General features: G+C 40.9%; 1 protein-coding gene and 1 long non-coding RNA gene across 2 annotated transcripts in view; one reads left to right on the top strand and one right to left on the bottom strand.

The window, feature by feature from the left end:
- Nucleotides 1–1,029: 1,029 nt before the first annotated feature.
- Nucleotides 1,030–5,681, top strand: LOC109295635 (arg8-vasotocin receptor-like). The gene is made up of 2 exons (XM_019514571.1): nt 1,030–2,857; nt 4,026–5,681. Exons 1-2 carry the CDS (start codon nt 1,945–1,947, stop codon nt 4,223–4,225), a joined length of 1,113 nt encoding a protein of 370 aa, XP_019370116.1. The 5' UTR covers nt 1,030–1,944; the 3' UTR covers nt 4,226–5,681.
- A 73-nt stretch (nt 5,682–5,754) lies between these two features.
- Nucleotides 5,755–20,306, bottom strand: part of LOC109295637 — a 100,077-nt gene continuing 85,525 nt past the window's right edge. The window contains exon 3 of the long non-coding RNA XR_002096794.1: nt 5,755–5,810. This is a non-coding gene — a long non-coding RNA (uncharacterized LOC109295637). The remainder of the gene's footprint in view (nt 5,811–20,306) is intronic.

The raw sequence follows: 20,306 nt of genomic DNA, 5'->3' as shown, positions 1-20,306 counted from the left end.
AAAAGTTCAAGTTGATAGTTCTGTTGGCTATTTGTCCATTCTCATAGTAGCATCCTTGCTTTAGAAGTCTATGGAGGTTCCCATCTGGGGAGCGAGGGGGGGCAAGAACTAGGGTAGTTAGGCTACAGAGGCTTGACTAGCAGGCTATTTCAGCTTCTTGTTTGTTGTCCATTTAAATTTTAACCACACTCTCCCAGGCTGGTGAAGTTTGAAAACTTTTCATGTAAGAAAAACTCTAGTAGGTTGTCAAGATTCCTGGGTAGGACAACATGTAACATCTGTCTCTGTAGTTCACTAACTCTCACCAGTTGTTGATATTCTCTTCTGTCACCAAACATCAAAAATTCTCCTTTGTATATATTGATGATAGTCCACTGGTCTGGAATGTAGCCCCATTTTTCTACTTTTATCACCTTCAAACAGATGTATTGGCTTAAGCACTTCTCCTGCTGGAAATAATATTAAAAGCACTACTAGTGACCAGACCACTGTTAGGATAGGCTCCAGCTGGCCCCGTCTTGGCTGCGAAACATTTTAAATGTATTTAACGCATTTAAAATTTTTGCCCTTATGGATCTGTAAACTGGCAATGGGCATGGCAGAAGTTTTGGAACAGGACAGCAAATAAAGACTGAAGAAGTGCTTTGAAGATGATCTTTGAGAGAAAAGGACAAAACAAAGCAGAAGGACCCGAGAGGCTGTTTGCTCCAGCATTATCACTGATGAGTGTGCAGTCTCCATTATACTAGCATACAGCTAATGATGAAGCCACTGGCAATGTTTGGTGGCCTCTGACCCAAACTGTGGGCATGTCTACACAAGATGCTATGTCACGCTACTTCCAAAAGGAAGTCCAAAATGACAGCACAGTAACAAAGGCACCATATGGCTACTGTACAGATTTACTATCCTCACTTCACACCTATACAGCTACAAATAACTTGCACAATATATTCTGGCACAGGCAAGGAAAACAGGCACACCAATAAGAATATATGGGTGGTATTGTACATAGTAACAGCTTCTCTTTTACCAGGTTGTCTCAGGGCAGGTTTTGATTTCATAAAGTCGTGGCAAAAGAGGGCATGTGGTCTATGGCAGTAAAGGTGGAGCCTGCTTTTCAGTGAGACCTGTTCTCAGCTGGGTTTCCTGTTGAATTTTCATTTTTTTTCCATTAAAATGGCATCTGGCTAACAGTCCCAATAGATATAATTTATTTCACATGCATTATATTACCCTTTTGCTGAGAAAAAGATCCTGATCTTGGCCACTACTTGCAAAAAAGTATTATTTTTTTAAATTCCTTCTTTTCTGAATCACATGACTTTGATCTCAAAACAGAAAAAGTAATGGAAAAAATGTTTCTTTCTCTCTGCTGCATTTAGGATATGGTGTTTTTCCTGAGAGTCCAAGAGAATGATTGTTACCATGCATCCTAACTGAGAAGCCTAACTTTTCCATTACATATAAACATTCTTTGTTGTAAAATTAAAGTTATGGCTTTCATAAAATCATATTTGGAAAAGATTTCACAAGTAAAACCATGTTAGTATGATTTTGGCTATTGTTATTTATAATTTAGGTTTTTCACTGGAATAAGTGATGTGATTATTTCAAGCCTCTGAGCTTCTCTCATCTTATTTATACATTTATCTCATTCATATTCCTTACTTTCCTATTGGCTAAAACAGCTATAGCCAATCAGATGATACTGAAGTTACATAAGGCTCTATTTGAAGACTATATAAAGCCTTTTTGCACTGTAGCAAGGGGGAGAATTCTATCAAGATGCAGGTCCACTGAACAAGGTTCATTCATGAATGAAGAGATTTGTTTCAAGACACACAGAAAACTGAACCAGTGCTGATATATTTACTAGCCAGTCCTTCCCAGCTGTCAACCTGAGTTGCTAGTAGCAGCTACTGAAAGTAGCTTTTGTGCACTATGAAGAATTTTTCATTTCCTATGCAAGATAATACATATCAGACTGAAAGTCCTTTTTCTCGCCGATTCCTGAGCATGACAAATAAGTCAGATCCAGTTGGAAGACCAGAAAGAGATGAGCAATTAGCTCAGGTAGAGATTGCGGTGTTGGGAGTAATATTTATAACAGCATCTGTGGGCAATTTTATTCTCATTTTGGTACTGTGGAGAAGAAGAAAGAAGTTGTCTAGGATGTATGTTTTCATGCTTCACCTGAGCATAGCGGATTTAGTGGTAGCATTTTTTCAAGTCCTTCCCCAATTAATATGGGATATCACAGATGTTTTCATAGGGCCAGATGTCTTGTGCAGAACTATCAAATATTTGCAGCTTGTGGGCATGTTTGCTTCCACTTACATGATAGTGGTCATGACAGTGGACAGATACCAAGCAGTATGCTATCCTATGGTCACTTTCCAAAAGAAAAGAGCTCTTTGGAATGCTCCCATTTGCACCAGCTGGTCTGTATCACTGCTCTTTAGCCTTCCACAGGTATTTATCTTTTCTAAGACTGAAATATCTCCAGGCATCTTTGAATGTTGGGGCAAATTCATCCAACCCTGGGGCTCAAGGGCATATGTGAGTTGGATTTTTGTGGCTATTTTCTTCATTCCCACAGCTATCCTTATCATATGTCAGGTTAAAATCTGCAAAATAATCTATAAGAATATACATGTTAAAAAACGGAATGAGTTTGAAATAAATCAGAAGCAAACTCTGCCATCTCGAACCAGCAGTATTAACTGTATTTCAAAGGCTATGATCAAGACTGTAAAAATGACAGTGGTGACAGTGGTTGCATATGTTCTGTGTTGGGCACCTTTCTTCATTGCACAGTTGTGGTCAGTGTGGTTCCCAAGTGGTGTTACTGAAGGTAAGATATCCCTTTACCTCCTAAATAACTTCATAGCAGACTATCACATTGCCACATTTCTTTTTTTTTTTTTTACATAGAAATTTTATCTAGATATAGAATTTATGGACAGTCATTTGATTGTGACTAAAATTGATTTAATTGCATTTTGCATACGGTATGATGTATACTGGCTGAAGGCTTTTTACAATGCATTTTTTTAATGGTTTTGTATATGTGTATGTGTGTACATATGCATACACATAAGCATGCTTTTGATCATTTTTTCTCTGCAGGTTAGAATTAGTAACCAAGATGAACTAGTATTGATTAGTAAATAGTATAGTAAAAAGGGTTATAACTTTCATCTGAACAAGGAAGGGATCAAGTTATACATTCAGAAATATTTTGTATATTAAAGAAATTGAATCTATCTTTTAAATATAACTAGTGTTCAAATAAAGGAGTAGATTTCTGGTTTAGTATTTATAACAGTGATACTATAAGGAAAAATGTATTCTGAATGTTGAAATATTAGCTATGAACTATGGAATGATTAAAAATTTTGTAACCACAGATATGTATAATACCAATACCAAAATGTCAAAGGATAAAATGCTGTGAGCCACAGTAATCTCACTGATGTTATACTGCAACTCCCTTGTGAAAAGCAGACCATTATATGACTTAAAAATTCAGCTCTCTAGAGATCAAAGATATACATTGAACAAAATTAGACAATAACATTGGCTGCTGAAAAGATTTCACATGATGGTCTTTATTAAAAAAAATCTTGTTGTGCCTCTCAAACTTATAGGATTTTCATAGACCAGGTTAATAAGGAACTATGTTAACATTTGAAATGAGATATATCAAGGCAAAGAAGTTACACACATTTTAAAATACTTTTAATGTATCTGTCACATGTACAGGGATACATATATAGTGTTACATATACAGTGACAATGCACTGTATTCCATAGACAACTAAAGTAGTACAATGCCCTTTCTAAAAACTAAGTAAACTGAAATCTTCTAATGCTATTCTAGCCTTCTTATTATAACAGGATGAAATGATCACACAACATTAAACATATATTAATGTAAAGAATAGGTATATCATGGAACATAAATTACTTTTTCTAATGCCTTTCTTCACTGTTCTCTCTTCCTTATGATATTTTTTTAGGTCCGGTATTTACCATTATCATGCTCCTTGGGAATTTAAATAGCTGTGCCAATCCATGGATTTACATGTATTTTTGTGGCCACCTTCCATATTGTGCAAATAAGCAGCTGGAAAACATCTCAGCTCAAGAAGAATCTGTGATCACAGGAATCATTAATCTGGGAGACAGGGAGCCTGAAGAAAACATTACTTCTGCATAAATAGCCACTGCTTTTTGTCTTCCTGGTACATTTGCTGCATTCAAATCTTATGTCAAAATCTTATCACTGTACTTTGTCTTCTGGGTAATAGAATAAGCTGCAAAATTGTAAATGTCCTTCACTGTACAGATATATTTTCTTAAATGCTGTAGCATACTTATCTCTACAAAAAGTTCCAGTTTTGTGGAAGTCAGACTGAACAGTTATACTGAAGTGAATCGACATAACTGTCAATAATATGTAGATATCTTTATATGATTCATTTATTTTTCTCATATGAATTGCTTTCCATTCTCTAGCTCTAGGCTGCTAGCTAGTACATTTTTACAATCGTGATATCATTTGAAAGAAATCATATAATTAGGTTTGAAGATGAGGGACTTAAAATGAAGCATGACTAATTTAGAATTCTAATGACATTAGGGAAATATCTGACAAATCTTGAGAAGGAAAGAAAATCAGTGAAATCCTTTGCCAGCTGTGACTTATACCAAATCTAATTAAACACTTTGCAACATGTAGAGATTCTGAGCAGTTTCATATCATGCTTTCTCAATGCAATGCTCTTGCCACATTGGACACTTATTCATATATCATCTTAGGTCATAAGACCTTATTATGGTCATGCTCCAGTATAAAAAGAATTGTTATATCTATTTCTATAGATGGGATCCATTCACGAGGAGCACAAACACATGTTTAATACAACTGTACTCTGGCCATATTGCATAAATTACACAATATGTGAATTTTAGCCACATGGAAATGTTACATCATGTTTTGGCAGAATGCTTTCATACTTGTATGGCCATTTAGCACCCATCTGCCGTTACTGAAAATATATCCTGGATGAGGAGCTTGATAAAGCATTCCTAAACCATTTAGCACTCTGTGGGTCCTGCAGTTTAAGCTTCTTGTACTTGCATGATAGAAATAAGACTGCAGTATCTTTGCCTGTAACTGCTGATTGTTTGCTGCTATACTTAATACTAATAGGTATTCTTTCTTCTTTAGCTGTTACCAGTCTATTCAAAAGAACATAGAATGACTTATTAGTGGATCTGTCACAGAACAAGATGGAAGTACACTGGCAGAGACCCTTTGGGGATGAAGATTTGCACATCATTGGTCTGGATTAGGTTGAGCCTAGTCAATGTTACCAATTCTTTATTTTTATTAACGTTGGCTTTTTCAAATTCTTTAAAAAGGTTGAAAAAGTAGACTTTACTTTTGCTTTTCTACTATAATAGGATGTAGTGGAAGAAATACTATTATAATATACACACATCTTAAAAGCTACTAGGTATTTTAAGAGCCAAAAGTACTAGTATTACATTTTGCCTGAATCCTGAGAAGTGCTTATTTACACTGAGTGGGTTTTTATTTTGTGTTAATATTAGCTAGTGTGATTACATTTCCCATTATTGACTAGTCCCCTGTAACTATAATGACTTATTGCTTACCATTAGCAGAGCTTATATTTTGGGGACGCTGATCCAGGATTAATCATCTCTGATGAAGGGATGTCTTGTCTGGGGAAAAATAGCTTGAACCATGGACAGCTGTGGAGAATGAGACTGGGGAACTGAAGAGAGTAGCTAGAGTCAGAATTCATCATATTACAGGCTGGTTACAAATAAACAGATGGATACAACAACAGCTAGCAGATATGAAAAGTGTTTAATAGATCCAAATTCCTGCCCATATTTAGTTTGAAACTCAAATTCAGTTATTAAACCAAAATATGACAGTTTTTGCATTATTATTTAGGAATTAAAATGGTTAGGTATGATTGATTTCTAGGCTAGTATCAGGTAGCATTGAATTCCATGATTGAGCAGATTTTGGCCCACATATTTAAGATATTATTCATTTACTCATGCCTGTGAAAACAAATTTGGCATTTTGAAGTCTAGCCTAGTATTCTTTTTTTTTATTCCTGAATTCACCAATTTTAATGTAAACAATATTATGTACACTTCGCAAGATAGCTTAGAAGTGAATTACTTGCCAGCTAGTGAAGGGACAGTGTTTTTCTGTGTCCCTCAGTAAGTTAATAGATACTTAGCTTGAAATGATTTAATGCTTAGTGGCTCCAGATTTTGACTTATCCAAGAAAAAAATCTGCACTTCATCACAGAGAAGTACAAGCTTTCTGGCAAGCAAAGTCATAACATGGACACACTCATATTGATGCATTCAGTCCATATTCTAGTTTGCTGAAGGTGATTCATGATCTTGATCTTCAGATGAGAAAATTGATGTAGCCTCAGCTTCTGAGCTGGAAAGTGTTCAGCAACAACAATAAAGAAAATGAACTATCTGTTCATAAAAAGTATGCTAGTAAACAAAAGCACAAGTATCCTGTTTTTCTTTTAAATAATGGCATGACTGCAGTTGTGATGCATTTGCTGCAGAAGAGGACATGGAAAGCTCCATTGTGGTATTTTGGCTCTTATTTTTTCTATTTGTATAGACGGTAGTTTAATTGAATAATTTCACGCAAAAAAAACCTATCACATTTACTCAAATAGAAGATGACTCCAATTATAAGATGCCCCCCCCCCTCAATAATTAGATTCTATACCTGGAAGATTATAACAGTTTTATATTTTTTTCATATATGGAATCTAATTATTGGAGGTTTGCCTTGAATTTATCCCTTTCCCATTGCTACAGCAGAGAAAATAAATCTGGGAAAGCCTTCATATATACTATTATATTATTTAATAAAAGTATGAAATATTTACTTAAATATGTTGAGTGACTATAAAAAAAATCACAATATGATAGGATAGTTTTATTTTTCCCTTCTTTCTTTGAGTTTGTGTTTTTAGCATTATATACGTCTGTACTGTTGTTACTTAAATGTTGAGTTATTGATATTGAGGACTGGAAAGTCAGAAATGAAACACCTCTGAGAAACACATTCCTGCTCTTGACACTGACTGAAGGTAACCTGAAATATCTGGGAGATTTAATGATGTCATTCTTAATACATAGGTTCGAAGATTTATCTAGATGTTTCATACTGTGACTGGAATAAAACTGTGAAGCTGACTTCAGCTGGATATTCAGAGGCACAAACCCAGGGGTGGATCCAGAGGAAGTGCAGTGGTACAGGTGTCCTTTTGGTCTGGAGCACATCACAGGAGCCTCTGGGGACTTCTTTAAAGTCCCTAAAACAGGTGAGAATCCCCCCCTGCCTTTCCCTCAGTGTTCAGAGGCACATCCCCTTTTCTCCCCTTTCCCTACATCCCCTGCCTGCTGCTGCTTTCCCCTCTGTCCTAGGGGTGGGGGAAGCTTCAGAGCCACTCCCGCTCTTTCCAGCTGGGCTGTGTGGGGATTGGGCTCAGCTAGGGCATTGACAGTCGCAGCAGTAGTAGTCTCCTGGGGGGACTGAGCAGTGTTGGGGAACCCACCCTCTGCCCATTGCTGCTGCTACTGTTGCTGCTCCAGCTGAACCCAGGCCCTGTGAGGCCTGGCTGGAGTGGACAAGAAGCTTTCTCCACCCCCAAGCAGGGAAAGCAGCAACAGGGGGAGGGGGAGGAGAGGGGTGAGAATGTGCCTCTGAGCACAGAGGGGAAGGGAGGGGGGAATTCTCACCTGCCTTGGGAGCTTTAAAACGTCCCTGGACACCCCTGCAGCATGGTCTGCCCACAACAGTAGGAGGAGGAGGCTAGGAGAGGGGGAATGTAGCCACCTTCCCAGTCTCCTTTGCCAAATCCTGAATCTGCCCCTGCAGGGAACATGGGGGGGGAGGGGGCATCCTGCTGTTGCTGTCCTCTGCTGAGCCCAGCTCTGGAGTTCTCCCCTCTGCCCATACCAGCCAGGGACAGCAGCAGCAGTGGGCAGGGGAAGGGTCAATGGAAGGGGAAGATATGTATTGCTGAGCCTGGAAGGGAAGGAAGGGGATACTAAGAAGGGGGCAATATGATTCTTACTTGTTTTGAGGACTTGCAAAAAAATTCCTGGCTGCTGCTCCCACAGCATGGTCCAAAGGGGTGGTATATCCATGCCACTGCACCCCTTGTGGATTTGCGTGTGTGCATGCGTGTGCGCATGCTTGCGTGCATGTGTATCTTTTAAAAGCAAAATACATAGTTTAGGTAAATGATGTTTGGTGCCCCTTGTAGCTGAAAATCCAGCACCAAAACACTGCAAAAAAAATTGCTATCCACTCATGACACCCCAATATCATTCCCACTGACATCACCCATGTTTAAAGTTGCCTCTTGCAAATGTAAATAGTTATAACACTTGCTGTATCACTTGAACATGCATATCTTTTACATGCTTTATTGTCTTTAAGGACACTACTCCTCCTCCAGAGAATTTCTGCTTGGACTGTTTTAAACCATTGTTTTCAAATACTTAAATGCATAACAAATGCACAAATCAGATAAACAGAAAAGAATCAGAAACATTGTTACAGGCCAAAAGGATAATAGTGTTTTCATTTGCTTTGCCAGTTTTCATGTTTTCTGTGTAAGTGACTGGCATATTCACAGGTACTCTTCATAACAAACAAATACACTAAAGGAAGCACAGGCTGTGTAGAAAACAATCAGCTACCAAGCAATGTCTCTCAAGGGTTTATGCTACAGCAGAACATGCTGTAACAGACAGCTAAAAATTATGAGTTTGAGGATCATTGAACAAAGTTAATTTCCCCCTAACTGTATTACACAATTACAGAAAGACTTGTGTTGAATGACTTCTTCTAGCCAGCTGTGAACATTTGTAGACTGCTTAATAGCCATCCAATTTTTCCCAGTCTGGTAAAAGCTCAGATCTAAAACCTTTAAAGGGCTTTATTTTTGTTTGTTGTTTAATTGTTTTAGGTGTTACTGTTACTAAGGGTCAGAATAAGTTTTGTGAATTCCCCCTAAAATTAAATGCATATACTGCTAATGGGCAGCAAGAGGGAAGGGTGCTACAAAGTTGGTTTTCTGCCACATTTTTGGAACTTCCACTTCAGTCCTGGAACCAGAGACAGGACAGTTCAGGCCTCAATACAAAGAAACCTCAGGTCTGCTCTAGAAGTTGCACACAGCTGCAGCCTTCACCAAGTGGATTGCAGTAGTATAGCAGCACTCTAGGCACGTGACCTTTAAGATCCTTGTTACATGGTAAATTTAGGTGTCTTCTGGAGCTCTTAACCTCTGAACTTGCTGCCTGTTAACACCTTTTAAGTGACTTAAAACACTCATCATTTGGCTTAAAGTTATGCCACTCCAGGGTAGGGTTATCTCCAATCTGCCTCAATCTGTTCATGTTCCATTACCGTGTGGCCACGGTTCCAACAGCTATTCCACTCAAGTTCTGTCCTCCAGTATCCCAGAATGCAGTGCTCTTCCTGACTCGGGGTGAGTTGGCACAACATGGCTGGGCACAGTGTCTTGCCCCTCGGGCAGAGAGATCATTGCAGCTCCAGAGCACCCAGCAGGCATTGTGCCTCCCACTGCTGCCCAGACTGGCTCTGCTCCCACTGGCAGTGACATGGGGGCAGGTGTAACTTGAGCTCCAGAGAAAAAGGATCAGGCCCCCCAGAGCTTAAAGTGAGCCAGCTCCAGGGCTGCAGCCCTGGAGCTCTGTGGTCTCACTACAACTGATGCAGCGGTTCTGTGCTGAGAGCAGGGCTGCCAGGGCTTAAGCCCAACAGTCCTGCTGTCAGTGCAGAGCCACTGGTTTTATTGAGATTGCAGAGCCCCAGGGAAGCTGCTTCCTCCGGTCTCTGGTTTCACTGCAGTGGACACGGTGCTGGGCCCACTCTCTGCCTTGGCAGGAGCAGCGACCTGGTCCTGCTTCTAGTCCTGCCCCTGCTTATCCAACTTCTAGTGACAAGTCACAGCTGTGGAGGTGAAGGACAGTCAGAGCAGGTTTTTTACCTTACCGTGCAACTGCTCCACTAAGCTGATTAACACCTGTTTGGCTTACAGCGTAAGATCTACCAGGGCCATAAAGTGGAGGTCAGGAGGAAGAAGTAATACACTGTCAACTGTTACACTAGGGTGAGTCTCATACAGTGAGTTAAATGGGCTTTCCAACTGCTTTGTAGGATGGAAATATGGTGTTTTTAAATGAAGAGGCAGAAAGTGTTCCATTATTCCGTATTATCCTGTAGTTATTCATATAATGGAAGTACCTAAAGCCCCTTTAAGCACCAATATGTTAGGTGTTGTATAAAGACCTATCTAGACATGGGGAGTCCTATGAAGTGCTTGAAGTCTTATTTAAGACAAAACACAACCCTCAGCCAAATGACATAAAATATGGGGGCCTTGTAAGTCAATTTTCAGAAGAAACTACAGAAATAACATAAAGCTTCTTAGTGTAGCTTTTTATTTACTGTTTATACAGCAGTCCTTGAATACAAATGACCACAGGGTATTAAAGATGCTCTCAGGATCTTTTGCTTTTCAGGCATCTCAGCAGAAACACCAATGCCTGGTCCCATGGAACAACTTGCCCCAAGAATTCACTGTATTTCTAGGGATTAAGTCAGAGAGTACTCATTCCATTTCCAACAGCTTCTCCCCCACCTCCCACCCCACATAAAAATTAGTACCACAAGACTAATATTATAACATTTCTTCAAAGGCTGACCAGGATCTCTACCAGCTGTGAAAAATATTAGGCTTAACATCATGTGATGACTTTCTCCCTCCCCTTCAATAATAATAAAGACCCAAAGGGAAGGAGTAGTGACGGAGGATGAGGCAAATCATAATCATATAATCACAGGGTTGGAAGGGACCTCAAGGGTCATTTCTTAAACCTTTGCACAGATACAAGATTCACCATTACTAAATCATGTCAGTCAGATCCTTCTTGTGACTCTCCAATGAAGGAAACTCCTCAGCTTCCAGCAAGGCCCATGGCTGACAGTCCAGAGGTTGCAAGTTTGAGGCCATAGCAGCAGTGATCATGGCCCAGTTTGTCAGAGTCTGGCAAATCTGTAGATTCTGCTACGTGCCTTGTCACAAGGACATGAGAAAGGCAGCTTTGTTCATTATACTACTGCTTTCACAGTGAGGATTTTTTTCTGAGATTTATTCTAACTTTGTTTTGCTGCAATTTAAAACCATTGCCTTGTGTCCTGGCTCTACGGCAGTGAAAAACAATGTTTTTTTCCCATTTTTTATATATTTGGAAACTATCACATCCCTTGTTAATCTTATTTTCTCTAGATTCTGACAATCTTTCCAACCTTCTATCATTTTTGTCTGTCATCTCTGGAGCCTCTGCATTCTTTTTATAATGTGATGGTCAAAATTGAACACACTAGTCCAGCTGAGGCCTAACTAGCTCTGAGTGGAGTGGAAAGGGTCTCATATTCTGAATCACATAGATTATGTACACTGTCTGATGGCTTTGAATCATTTAAATGTTTTAACATGATATTTAAACAAATTTTTAAAGCATCATTTCCCCCAAATTAACCATTTCTATATTTTAGATCTCCAAACAGCTTTAACATAATTTATTTTTGTTTTCCTTCTATTAGTCATGCTAATAGGTATTTAGCAGTGTCTGTCAGATTCCCTTTAATTACACATTAGCCACACAGCTATCATTAATGATGTGGCTGTACATATTGCAGCAGTTAATTCACAGAACAATTAAGTTTACACAATTTACAACTCGGCAAAAAAAGCCCAACAAACCCCGCCCCCCCCAACAAAACAAACCAATGAGTAAAGCAATACATTTCTACACTGATTTGTATTTTTTTTGGCATTTTACAGTATTTGAATATCATAGCAAAGGTCAGAATTAGGGCAATTCAGAGTTGGCTTGTATAGTGTAACAAAATACGTTGCAAGGGGAACTGATCAGCCCTTAAAACACTTTCATCACATGAATAGTAGAAAAGAAGAGCTTTTGTCAGCTGAAGACAATATCAGCAAAAATTAAGTGATTTACAAGATGGCTGTGGGTAAAATTAGATTAGAAATTAGAAAATTCATATCAGAAGTAAAGTGCTTTAATCATCTTTCAAGCAAAGTAATTGATGCAAAGAACCTGAATCCAGCAATGTAGGGATGTGACCAGATGCCCAGGGCAAAGTGGAAGTGGTAACTTGCAGCTGCTACCATGATCCCCAAGGACAAATGTATGGGTTTCAGCAGCAATGCATTTTTTTCACACTCCCCACCCTTACCCCTTCCCGAGTTAGCACCTGGGGGTTGCTCCTACCACCCCCCGCAGTTACACCACTGTCTGAATCATATTAAAACTGAGATAGACAATTTATGGAAGGGATGGTCAGCTAGGAGGCAGCATTCTGACTCTACAACCACTGTGTGTAATGTAAAGTCCAGTTCCCAGGGTGGACTTTAGATGTAGCTCTCTTATATTGTGAAATATGTCTGGTAAACACCTGTTCTAGGTCTTTTTCTGTTTTCCAGCTGGGGCCAAGAAGGGATGATTTTCCTCTACATGAATGCCATTGACTTTTGATTTCCCCCTCCACATCCTTCCTCTGCAGTTTTGGGATGGTGACCAAAACTAAGGCTCAGGATTTTGGAAAGGGGTGCCTTGATGTTTCTACTACCACATAGAAAACCTACAGGTTCCTGGCCAGAGGGTATTTCTTTTCTGTAAAGGGTCCTTCTGAATACCAGTTTGGCATCAGAAAGGAATTTTTTCTCCTAGGAGAGTTGGTATGGACTGTGAGATTTTTATACCTAGTCCTATAAAGTGGGCCTGGTCCTTCTAGAATCTTCTAAGTACATATCAAGCAGCTACTTCCCTGCTGTTGTACTGGCAGAGCACTGGCAGTCCCCTCATCTCCCCTTTTACCTATGGCATGTTTTAGGGCATGTAGCAGAACTAGCCCCTGAGGGCAACCATGGCACCCCACTAGGCTAGGGACAGACATTAAAAAATCCTGATCCTGAACTGATTCCATCTTTGCAGGTTAGTCTAACCTGAAAATCTTGAACTGATTTGGAGGTGGATAGACATTCCCTTTTCATTTCAGATATGCAGGCACATGCCTGCAGTGGATCAGATTAGAAGCCAGGGGGCACTAGAGCAGCCTGCCCTTCTCTTCAACAGTACTGAGCTGAGAGGGGCCATGGCTAGGCCCGAGCAGGATGCTCTGATTAGTGAGGGGTGTAAAACACCACCTTGGCTTACACCATTCCAGGCTCTACCCAGCTTGCTGCTCAAGGGGCTGGAGTGTTCCCAGACCCCAGCCCTTGGCTGAGGCAAAGGGGGTGTGTGCAGTGCATATATCTGCTGGTGATACTGAGCTCTTCAATCTCCCTCTCCCTGTCTGGAAAACTGACAGGGCTGCAAACCACATTGTTTATCAACCCATCAGCAAAACAAAAGACTTCCTCATTAGTTTAAGCTCTTCTTACACAGCTTTTTCCAAGGAGGGACATTCCTAGCTGACCTGTTGATTAGTTCCAAAAAGCCCAAAGTGGACACTATCCTGTCTGCCTTTGTCCTATCTGCCTGTCCCAGTGAATTGGAGATACACAGACACCTCTCAGCATTAGCTAGCATACCACATGCCTAGGCTCTGTGGGGCTGGGGTCCATGCTGGGAGATGGGAGGGAGGGAGGAAGGAAAGGGGTGGAATTTCTGCTTGAGCAGCAAGCAGCAAGGGAAGCTAGGAAGACCTTGCTGGGCCTGCAGTTTCCTCCAGAGCTCTGGGTAGGGAGGGGCAGAGCCAGCCTGTTCTTTGGAGCAGAAAGAACAGGCTGGCTCCATCTAGCCCAGCCCAGCCCAGGGCTGCAAAGGATCTGGGATGCTGGGGGACTCTGGTTTAAGTTAAACCAGGAAGGGGTCTGGGACAGACATTGCATAAACCAGTTTGACCCAAATCAGTTAAATCTGGTACTTTTAGTCTGGAGTGGAGATCTAAAGAATTTCAGACTTTTATTTAATTTGGCAATAAGAGACATCTTGACTAAAAAAGACAATCAAAACTTGAAAAAGTCTTCAAAGGCCTAACTTGCAGCTGGGCCTCATGAGCTTTAGCTCGTGTGGTATTATCTGTCTTCAAATGGAGTACTGGAAAAATCCCTCTCCTAGTGTGAGATGTAGAAGAGAAATACCATCTCTTGGGTCTATTAACAAAGAAACAGCCTTCCTGCATGTTGCATACATACAACCATAGGAACTAAAAATATACACCCTGGGCATGTCTACATGAGATGTTTACTGTGGAGTAGACTAATTAGCTCTGCAGTAAATGCCTCACATCTACATGTGCAGCCCTATTAGTTTGCAGGAAACTAATAAACTCAGTAGCAGGATAGTATTTGTAAATATAACTACTATCCTGCTGTACCCATGAAGACACTGACATAGCTAGCTGGGGCATGAAGGTGCTTCAGTGTGAGGGCTGTTTGCCAGCTAGCCTAACACTGAAGGACCATCTTGCTTAGCCAGCCCCTCCACAGCATGTTCAGCTAGGGGGAGCAGACTAACCACACTGGCTTCAGGGCCCCCTGTCAGCCGTGGCTGCTCCAACCCAGCTCAGTGTGCTGCAGTCCTGGGAGCACATACAAATGGCATGCCTGGGAGCAATAAATGCTGGCACAATAAGCTCTATGCTGGCACAATAAGCTCTAGAGTTTATCGATCTGCATTAAGTGCATGTGTAGATGCACCCCCAAGTTACATAACCCAGAAAAATCTGGAAATTTATTCCTGCCACATATGTACCAAAACATTGCTCCTTCAATGGACAGCTTTTGTTCAGTAGAAGAAGAATTTATGGAAATTGCAGTCTGTTTCATTTCAAAAGCATAAGGAAGAAACTAGCATGTATAAGGGGAAGCAGTAGAAGTGGAGAGAACTGTATTTGCATTTTGATGAACACTGAGCTAACAAAAAAGAAACTTGCTCTGTGACACAGTGTCTCAGACTTCTGTATTTATGGCATATATTACCTCCTACATCTCTACTTTTATTTTAAATGAGAAATGAAAATTACAATTTACTTATTTTCTGGGAACATTTAACTGACTGGCAAAATGCTCTGCCACCCAGGAACTCAATGAACTATGTTGAATTTATTATTTTCTGGGAATGAAAGCCATTTGCTTTTCAGATCGTTACACACATTAATGAAATTACTCACATGATGCCCCTGAGAGCTACGGAAATATTTTTGCATGGGAAGCCTATGGTAGGAAAGGGAAGAAAGCATAAATCTGAGCCCCGAGCCAGTTCCTTAACCCAGTGGGCATGTCTACATATGCATTAATTCACTGTAATTACAGCACATTAAATTCAGTACCTGTACTAACAAGTACTAAAGTGCTGTAAATGGCGCAACTGAGCAGTAGCACAGGTGCATGTCTTTATGTGATGCTAATGCACTGTAAACTGATTCTACTGTGCATTAGCACAGCTTATACCATGACACACTAATGCACAATAGAATTTGGTCTACTGCACTTCTAGCATCTCGTGTAGATACACCCTCCATCACCCTTGTTTTCTTTCTCCTGTAGTCTGATGGACCTCACGTATCCCATGCTTCTGAAGAGCTGAAACTTTAGCATGGGTCCCCAACCTACTGCCAACAAGGAAGGAAACTGTATTTTTACACAATTTCTGATACAATTCACTGACAACATGACCCACCCTTTACCTCAGCTTGTTTGACGTTGAGCATAATATGCATGAAGACTTCAAAAATAAACCTTATGTATGAAGACTTTAAAAATAAACCTATGGAATTGTTCTAAGGAGACTGAGGTCCAATCTCTGCCTACAGAAAATGAAGGCTAAAGTGATAAAAGGTGATGAAAGGTAGACACTCGGTCAGAGTCCCCTTCTATATTTTAATAGTTGTACTTCCCTGTGTATGCAAGCACACATCATGAACCAATGTATGCATAGATGCATTACTTGGGTGAAGTTGAGAATGTTCTTAGTAAAAGGTAGGCTGGGTTGATAAAAAACAGGTCTCTGAAAAACTGGCTTTGCAACAGGTTCGTTAAAACACTGGAGACAGAAATAAGTCATATAATAACAATAAACAGCAGCAATAAGCACATATATGACAGTACAATTCAGTAGTAGTACTCAGTAGTAATCATATAGTACTTGTATGCTTAAAGTAATGCATGTGTACCTTCCTGAACTGGCTCTATACCAAGGGTTGAGAAAGTAACAAACATACGTAGATAAAGAAATACTTTAAGGACTGTTTGAAAGAAAGTAGAGAATTTAATTGTCTTGGGGAAAAACAGTGAGGGCACCTTGTCCAGATCAACCTAGCAAAGCAGCTAACTATACCCTTTTAAATACCTCATTTTATATGTTTAATGTGATCTCTGTAGAAAAGATTGGCATGGAATATTCAGTGAAATTTTCCACAAAGAAATAATGTCAGATCTCTCCTAAAGAGTTCTAAACTACTTTATGAACTACTAGGATTTTTAAGAATCCAAAATATATTTACCTTTCCATCTTTGAGAGGTAGTTAGCTCTGTACATCTGAAATCAGGTGGGGTCATACCCTGAAGAAGACAGGGCAGGGCGATACCTTAGGCATTACAGCACTTTGAAAGACATACACTTACATAAAGCAACAGCATAGTTTTCAGACACTGTCATGCCATCTGACAAAGCAGCCAGTTGCATATGAAACCATATGCCTCTGAACCATTTAGTCTTTAAGGTACCCCCTACCCTGACTTCTGCCTCATTTAATCTTATGAGGTTTTCCCCTTCCTAATACTAATATTCTAACAAGCTAAACAACAGCAAACTAATTAGCTTTTCAATAATAAAAATGCCAATATGTCATCTCTATTTTCATTCCAGCTAACATGCTATAGCTGCTTTATTTAATACTAATTAAATGAATAACAGTTCCTTAGGCCAAAGAGAATCCATTTAAGGGGTTGACTCTGATCTTTGAAAAATCTGAATGAGCAAGGAGCATAGCTTTATTTCTGGCTTGTTCATGGGTAATATGTCCAACACCCATCTGGAAGAATAAAGAAACCATAAATGAGAGGATGGCTTAGGAGTGAGAGACTGAAGAGCAACAGCAACTTAGGATCTGGCTTTGGCTGGGCAGTTTGGGAGCTGTGGTCACATCTACATTAGATGTTTACTGTGGAGCTGCCTAATTAGCTCTGCACTAAATGTCTTAGCATCTACACATGTGCCCCTATTAAACCATAGTCAACTAATAAACTCTGCTGCAGGTTCGTACTTGTACATACAAGTACTATCCTGCAGCAAAGTTGTTTAGTGAGCAACTATGCAAGTGTAGATGCTGACGCAGCTGGCTGGGGCATGAGGGTGCTTCAGTGCAAGGGCTACCTGCTGGTTAGCCCTACACTAGAGCGTCCTCGTGCCCCAGTCAGCCTCTCTGCAGCACACTGAAATAGGGGGAGCAGCCCTGGGCTGGCAGGATTACCTCTCCCCCCCGTCTCCCTTGAACCAGTGGGAGTATCCCTGGACTGGCAGGCTGACCTCTTATAAGGGACCAGCAGTAGCTGCAATATACTGCAGATGCTCAGGCGTCTGCTGCAGATAGGACCCATATGAAAAGCTTTATATTAAATAAACAAAGAACTGAACTCAGGGTGTGAGATCCATAGGTCAATGCATGATGAGAGGGTTAGGCTAAAATAAGCATTTCTGAAGCCAGGAGTGCACCATCTTCATACTCCATACTGGATTACTCCTCACAGACTTTCAGTTATTTTTTTAAATTTTATTTTATTTTTTGTTGCTTGAAACAAATTATGCTCTTTTAATTTATAGCAGCCCTTGTAAGGAAACCTTGTGCTGTTTCATAAGAATCTGTGCATGTTTATGGGAATTCACTCAGTGGGCATGCTCACATTAAGGCAAATTTAAAAAAAAAAGTAAACTCACTAAATACAGCTTCATGGTAAATTAAGAGTCACATATAATTGATAGGTTTGATCAAGATGAAGAATAAGAATTGGACACAAACTGGTTTAAGTGATCAGAAGCTGGTTTAAATCTGTAACAGAACAGATGTTCAGTATACTAGAACTAGTTTGAAAATGCCTGAAACCAGTTTGAGATAAACCTGGCTGAATGTAGTATCCAGCTTAACTGATTTGGGTCAAACCAGTTTATGAAATGTCTGTCCTAGACCCTTCCTGGTTTAAGTTAAACCAGAGTTGTCTAGCATCCCAGATGCTTTGCAACTCTGGGTGGGCCTTTGTTCTCTGCTCTAACCCAGCAGTTCTGGCCCCTCCCGTCTGCTTCCTGGCTGCAGCTCTGGCAGAGACTGAAGGTGCAGTGAAGTCTGTCTGGCTTCTTCTTGTTCCCCCATCCCCCTGTTCAGGCAGGGATTCCTCACTCCCCTCTGCCTTACACAGACACCTCTCAGTATTAACTAGCATACCATATGCTAGCTACAGTTTGTGCTGTGGGAGAAGGGACAAAGGCAGGCAGGACAATGTTGGTTTAGGGCTTTTTGGAGCTAATCAACAGGTAACTGGTAACGTCCCTCTATTCCTTCCTTGGAAAAAGTTATTTAAGAAGAGCTTGAACTCAGGCTTTTTGAATGTCGGTCCCTAGCCAAAATGTTAATTTGACTGAAAATATTTATTTCAGGTTTTCTACTGCAGGAGCAGACAATCTGTGGCACTGGTGCAACAACTAGCAAGGGCAGCCTGTGTGGCATGCAGCAGACTGGGGAGGAGACAGGGTAGGGAGCAGAAAGCAGAGCATCAGATAAGGCAGTGACAACAGGGCAGGAAGCAGAAAATAGAGCAATAGCTTGGACATGGGGTGTAGGGAAGAGAGCAGAAAGTCAAACAGCAGATCAGGAAGGGGAATGGGATCAGAGTGGTACTTTGCCACAGGGCATTAGGGTGCCCTGCTCCTCTAAATAGCTGAAACTGCTAGGGGAAGAGCCCTAGCAGTGAGTTGGAAGCCCCAGCTGCTGGTTACCAGGGCAGCCAGAATGAGCTAGTGGCCTACACCTGCCAGTGGTCAGCTGACTGGAAGGGGCAGGGCCTGGCTCATATATAAATCCCAGGGTTGAGGCCAGGAAGGCAGTTCCTTGCTAGCAGCTAAGGGGGAAGGAGCTCTCCTGGAGCAAGCAAAGGGGAGAGGCCGGACTGCAGGTACAGCTTCTGATACTGTTGAGGGATAGAGTATCCCCAGTGTGGCTTGAATGATGTAATAGCTGGGTGGCTTGAATTTATGTTACAGCCCAGGGGCTTGCATTTTGTTTGCTGTTGTATAAGACCAGTGGTTTGGGTGAAGCTATTAGGGGAAGGAGGATGCCTCACTGGAGGTCCCTGGCAGTGTGGGGACTCCCGTGCCAGAGATGGCGCAGCACTTTACAGGGCTGCAGAGAGCCCAAGGAGGACAAGGGGGCCAAATTACAACAAGGCCTGGACCGGACAATGTTGGTACCATCTGTGAGACTTGGGGTGTGGTTGAAGCTACATATAACCCATACGGCTAGAGTACCCTGAAACCTGCTTCAAAATAGATGCCATGATGAGTGATGCACTAGGGGTTGAGGAACCCATGGGGTCCAGAGAATCAATCAAAACTGTGGAGGACTTAAAGGCAGCCTCCCTATTCTTTCTTCCATCAAAGACCTGGCAGGGGAGAACAGAGGGTGTCCACTGGGCCAACATGGCATGGTAAGGGGCCTTGGGGAGATTACGGCCATCCTTAAGGATCCCAGCCCATGATACACTTGAGGAGGGTTTAAGGCTAGTTTGGCACTCCTGCCAAAAAGGTTAATCCCCAATGTTCTACTTTTACCAAAACATCTGCAATTTTGGGTTGACTTACAGCTGTCCTCTATTTCAGTCACCAAGCTGTAGTATCCCCTGCATTTTAACAGACAGGTTCATTGGTTATTCATGAGGAGGCTGAATTTGCCAACAATTGCATAGTCACATATTATGCATATAATGTTTATAGTATGCAAATTTCAGAGAGATGTATGAATACGATATCTAGGAAGCAGGAAAAAAAACCCCATTTGGGCTTTCACTGTCCCTTTTTTACTTTATTTTGGATATGAAAATCTGTGACAGAATTTAGAGGGTTAGGGACAATAAAACAAAAGGTTTTTTTTTTTTTT

Source organism: Gavialis gangeticus, unplaced genomic scaffold (assembly GCF_001723915.1).
Source record: "Gavialis gangeticus isolate Ggan-Ray unplaced genomic scaffold, GavGan_comp1, whole genome shotgun sequence".
Taxonomy (NCBI): Eukaryota; Metazoa; Chordata; order Crocodylia; family Gavialidae; genus Gavialis; species Gavialis gangeticus.
This window is presented reverse-complemented; position numbering and strand designations above follow the sequence as displayed.

What these genes read in the sequence shown, in the direction of transcription:
- LOC109295635 (XM_019514571.1), top strand. Translation starts at nt 1,945, where the DNA reads ATGAAGAATTTTTCATTTCCTATGCAAGATAATACATATCAGACTGAA. An exon ending in CCCAAGTGGTGTTACTGAAG is followed by an intron (nt 2,858 to 4,025) that starts GTAAGATATCCC and finishes ATATTTTTTTAG; the next exon opens with GTCCGGTATTTACCATTATC.